This window comes from Nicotiana attenuata, chromosome 6 (genome assembly GCF_001879085.1).
Source record: "Nicotiana attenuata strain UT chromosome 6, NIATTr2, whole genome shotgun sequence".
Taxonomy (NCBI): domain Eukaryota; kingdom Viridiplantae; phylum Streptophyta; class Magnoliopsida; order Solanales; family Solanaceae; genus Nicotiana; species Nicotiana attenuata.
Window position 1 is genome coordinate 73,828,946 of NC_031994.1, and position 5,434 is coordinate 73,834,379.

The window sequence follows — 5,434 nt, forward strand, 5'->3', positions numbered from 1 at the left end:
TTTTTTTTTCTTTTGTTGGTAAAGACAGATAATTTGTTTTGCACATAGATGGCTTCATGCTTTTAATCAAGTATAGATAGATTACTTACATTTAAAACAAAAAGGGCGTAGATAGTTTGTTTCTTTGCTTAGTTGCATGCTACCAGACATGTTTGTTGGTATTTCGTGCATATAAGTGAAGAATTGTCTTCATGTAATATATAGAGGTCAAATTGTATTTTTGCCTATACAAATTGTATCTATTTGGATATAGATGCTTTCAATGAGTTTATGTAAGTTTTTGTTGTTGGCTAATGTGACATATGAAATTGCAGATTGTTGCGATCAGAGATATAATTCCACCACCGCAGAGAGAAGCCTTTAATGATGTTTATATTGCGTATGAGCTTATGGATACTGATCTCCATCAAATTATTCGCTCTAATCAGGGTTTATCTGAGGAGCACTGTCAGGTTTGGATTAAAACATCTATTTTCTTCACACAGCAGTTCAGAAACACTAGTAAAGTCTGAGTACCCATTGTGTTTCTTTAAGTTTGTTTGATTTTTTTTCCTTTTCCACTTTAAAAAATTAAATGGATTAAAAATTTTCTCATGTTTCGAAATTTTCACCATTTGTAGTTGTTTAAACCACAGATCTTGTTTTGTCTCATTAGAAGCATTGTTCTGACTGGCGTGCAACTAACTTTCTAGTGTTTGAGCTTGTGAAGATTGGCTACTTAAATAGTTTAATTTTTGTCGGTGCAACGTGTGGCCAGAAAATTGGCTTCTAGGCGTTTAGCAATGGGAAAGGAAATTTCTTATTGAGAAATGAAAATTTTATCTCTTGTTTAAGTTGTACTTTTGTGTGCTAAGTAATATGTAAACTTTCCTTTCAGGCGTTCGGATTTTCTCTTGTGGAATCTTTGGCTCTCTTTCTCGCCAAAAAATGTGTATGGAAGGACAAAATATATGAGCTTTTAGTTGGCTTGAGATAACTTTTAGAGTGAGCATTTCGGACTAGCCGGATATGTTATGCGCTTCCTGGGAGAAATGTATATTTTATTTTAAGATGTTCTTTCCGTATAGGTTTGCCTCACTAGAATGAAGTTATTGTCAACTTACTGAAAACATAAAAATGATAAGGTTTCCCGTTACATGGACTATTTATTTACCGTGACATCCTCACGTTGAACGAGTATAGTGTAGGTACACGAACTTTGTAAGATCCTCCGAAATACTTTATAAACTTATTGAATGTACAAAGGTTCATTCAAGTCTTCAATTTCCACAGCAGACATATCCGATGAAGGAGCTAAATTAAAAAATTATTGCAGAAAAGAAAAATTTGCAGTCTAATGGAGTCAACTGAAACATACAATGCATTGCCAGGATCACTTTTATTTTCCTTGGCTTATGTCAGTATGTTGGATACTCTTGTAGTTTTAGTTACAAATTTCAATCTGTAGATGTTCTCAGAGGAGAGTTAAGTCCTGTGGATAATTGTGTGCTTTTTTCAATTTAAGCTTTGCTCAAGACCTTACATTCCCGTTGCTTTGCCTGGAGTTATGCTGAATATTGCAGAATCTTGATATCGGTGCTTGGAGTGAAAAAATGCTTGGTGTCTTACCTATGTTCCTTGTTCATATTAGTGCACATTGTGCTATGTTGATTATGATGCATTATCGTGTCAATATTTGTCTGATTAAAACTAGATACTTCTATATTTGGGTGCAGTATTTCTTGTATCAGATCCTCCGTGGGTTGAAATACATACATTCTGCGAATGTTCTGCACAGGGACTTGAAGCCTAGCAATCTCCTCTTGAATGCCAACTGTGATTTAAAGATATGTGATTTTGGGCTAGCTCGTGTCACTTCTGAAACTGACTTTATGACGGAATATGTTGTGACAAGATGGTATCGTCCACCTGAGCTGTTGTTAAATTCGTCTGACTATACTGCTGCAATTGATGTATGGTCAGTGGGTTGCATTTTCATGGAATTGATGGACAGGAAACCCCTATTTCCTGGTAGAGATCACGTACACCAGCTGCGTCTTATTATGGAGGTATTATTCAATATCTACCACTCCCCCCACCCCCCCTCTCCCCCCCTTAAAGAAATGAGTTTACTACATTTTTGTTCCTTTGTCGACTTTTTTTCCCGTTTCACCTTTTCAATGTTTACAAATACTACCAGTTTTTGCAAATTCATCCAAAACAAAGAGAAACATCAAGTTGTAAATCTAGGAAACTTGAAGGAGAAAGCACAGACAGAATGTAGTTTGATTTTTGAACTGCTTCTCTAGACATGAAGAATTACAAGTGATCAACTATGTTTTCTTCACAGCAAGGTCATGCATATATTAAATGATATATGCATTTAATTCTTCCTCTCCAGTTATATTAACAAGATAATTCTATTTCTCATATTAAGTATCATTATTCTGTATTATAAATTTATAGTCCATAATAATGACTCAAACCTCTCTCAATATTTAACTTCATGCTCAAATTCATAAAAGTGATTATTTGTAAAATTATTTTGATGACTGAGCTTCTTGCAGTTGATTGGTACTCCTTCAGAGGCTGAAATGGAGTTTTTAAATGAGAATGCAAAACGATACATCCGACAACTTCCTCTTAACCGTCGACAATCATTCACTGAAAAGTTTCCACATGTACACCCAGCTGCAATTGATCTTGTCGAGAAAATGCTGACATTTGATCCCAGAAGGAGAATAACAGGTGCGAAATTCCAGACAAGTTTCTCTCCTAGCTGCATTATTCAATTCTCCATCTGCATCTTACAACATGTACTTAATGTATAGGAGTGTCCTCTTGTTTTCTTCAAAAGAGAAAAATCATAGTAGGAAAGGAGGACATGTACTTACTAGTATCTCTCACTAACATATCCCAAAGCAAAGTATTCTCACTTGCTAACTTAGTAGAAACAGAAGTTTCTCTCACCAACTACGCGCACACATTGGTTTGACATGCACATCATCATCATAGATAGTATTTACCATGTTGCGAACAAGGTATGTGCTCCATTCTCTGGATATGTCATTTGCATTGTGGCGAAGGAGTTATTATATCCATTCCTTGAAGGACTTGGTTAGATGCTACTCCTTTTGTCCCAGGTTGTTTTGCATAGTCTGACAGAATACGGAATTTATGAAAGGAGGAGGACTTTAATACATAAGCTAAAGATGCATAAAATATAAAAAATATTCATAGTACCAATGATCTGTGGAGTCTCCAACAATCCATGTCAATTTTTGAAGGGTAAAAAAAAGAATGTAAATATTACATAGTTCCTAGACTTCATTAATTTTTTTACATAGTTTCTAGAAAAATAGAGACTACCAAACAATTTAAATCAGACAAATTAGGACAGAGGGATTAATTAATGTTATCGTCACCCCTATGCAATATGTTGGGATAGAACTTTGAGGTTTAGGTCAAAGTCAAAGAAGGAAATTTTAAAGATGTATGTCTCCCACTGCATTCCTGTTAGCTAAGCATGTAATGAATTGCAACTCCTGTTTAGATGTATTTTCTAGATGCTTCAAGTAAGGAGAGGAGGTTACACTTGCTAAATTGGGAGACTATCACCCAGTGTTAGCAAAGGCGAAAAGTGCAAAAAAGCCCCAACGTCTGTTGGGGATTTAAGCGCAAATAAAGCGTGGGATTTAATGAACAAAGACTCAAATGGAGAAAATTTACAAAATATGTATGTGTTGTCCAAGGCTAACATCTATAAGCATGGATACCAAATATATAGACGAAGAAATTAAAGAAAATTACGATAAAGTGAAATATCAATTGTTTAGTGTCGCGCTCCTTGGCAAGGAAGAGTATACCTTAGAGCCTGAAGCGCCCACTAAGCGAGGCGAAGCACTCCACATGTTTTGAGCCTCGCTTAAGCCCTGAAGCGCACTTTAAGCGCGCTGTTGATAACACTGCTATCACCACAACAAGGTGTTGGGGTGAAATTTTGATTAAAGATTTAAGGGTTTTCAACAAGGCACCACTAGGAAAGTGGTTATGGAGATTTGGGGTAGAGGAGAAAGATTATTGGAAAAGGGTGACCGTGGAGAAGTATGGCGGCTTAGACAGGGGATGGAGGATTAAAAGTGTCACTTTCCTTCGGTGCGTGCTATAGCGGAATATCTTGAAGGGGTATGAAGTTAAGTTTTGGCAGAGCCCAACTTCAGACCCGAAGGTCGGAAGAAGAAGCAGCAGCAGTAGCAGCAGGGGTTTAGTCTGAAGTTTGCCAAGACTGGCTAAACTTTAAGTAGTTTTTAAAAACTGTATATGTTTTTAAAAGAGGTGCTACAAAGCAGCTAACTGGTGTCATTTCTACCTTTAGTTGTACTAAGTCGCTTCCTTGGCCTGGTATGAATTGAAATTGTAGGTTAAATAGCAGTATTGCTTTCAAGTGATATGCAGGATTTTATGGCATTTTGCTGCTATTCAATGTTTAGCTCTCTTCATTGGTTAATCAGAGATTTCTTTTCTTTCCATGCTTACAAATAGCTACTGCGCTGCAATCAGATGTCCTTTCAGTATCCTATATGTCTTCTCTTGAATATGTATATGACTAACTGGTCCACATATTGACCCCTTTTCTGTACTTTGTACTTTTCAGTTGAAGGTGCACTTGCACATCCTTACCTGAACTCGCTCCACGATATTAGTGACGAGCCCATTTGCATGACTCCCTTTAGCTTCGACTTTGAACAGCATGCCCTTACGGAGGAACAGATGAAGGAGCTGATTTACAGGGAGTCGCTTGCATTTAATCCTGAATACCAGCACATGTGAATAATTGCTGGTAAGATTGTTGTCAGTTTGATCTCCAACTGACTATTTGTCCCTCCATGTATATATGTGTGCACTTCGTCCGAAACACGGATGGCTTTCTTATGCAAACACTTAGTTATGAAGCTGATTTGTGTAAAGAATTGTTTGATATATCTTATGAGGTGGATCGCTTGTATCGGTTCTGTTTTAATTTACTGAAGTCATAGTACGATATCTGTATCACAGGATGTAATTTTATTGGCACTAACATCTTAATTTCTTCGCCAGCAGTCGATCGTCTCATGTTTTGCTTTTACTCTATTTTTTATAAGCAGCCCAACTGTTTCCCCCAAAACCCAAAATAATAAACAAGTTTACTCCAATGTGCCTCTTTACCTAGTTCACATTGTATTGCTTTAACCAAAAGAAGAAAGCAAAAGTTTAAGACAAACTAAGATAACAATTCTGCACATTTCTCAATGTTCAAAAGGCGATTCTATTTGCAAGTTATGGCATAACCTCATTCCTCTACCAACTCATTTTCTTCGAATGCAAATTGATTTAAAGAATTCAGCTACTAGAATTAAAGCCTCATTTGTTTTTTTAATTAAGATTTTTGAATCTGAATACACATCTGAATATCAAG

General features: G+C 36.4%; 1 protein-coding gene across 1 annotated transcript in view; it reads left to right on the plus strand.

Annotated features, from left to right (window-relative positions):
- The window catches only part of LOC109227209 (mitogen-activated protein kinase homolog NTF4-like), a 6,017-nt gene extending 950 nt beyond the window's left edge, over nt 1–5,067 (plus strand). Inside the window, exons 3-6 of the mRNA XM_019392273.1 lie at nt 315–452; nt 1,716–2,048; nt 2,547–2,727; nt 4,634–5,067. Coding sequence (XP_019247818.1) covers nt 315–452; nt 1,716–2,048; nt 2,547–2,727; nt 4,634–4,809 — 828 coding nt within the window. The 3' untranslated portion in view covers nt 4,810–5,067. The remainder of the gene's footprint in view (nt 1–314; nt 453–1,715; nt 2,049–2,546; nt 2,728–4,633) is intronic.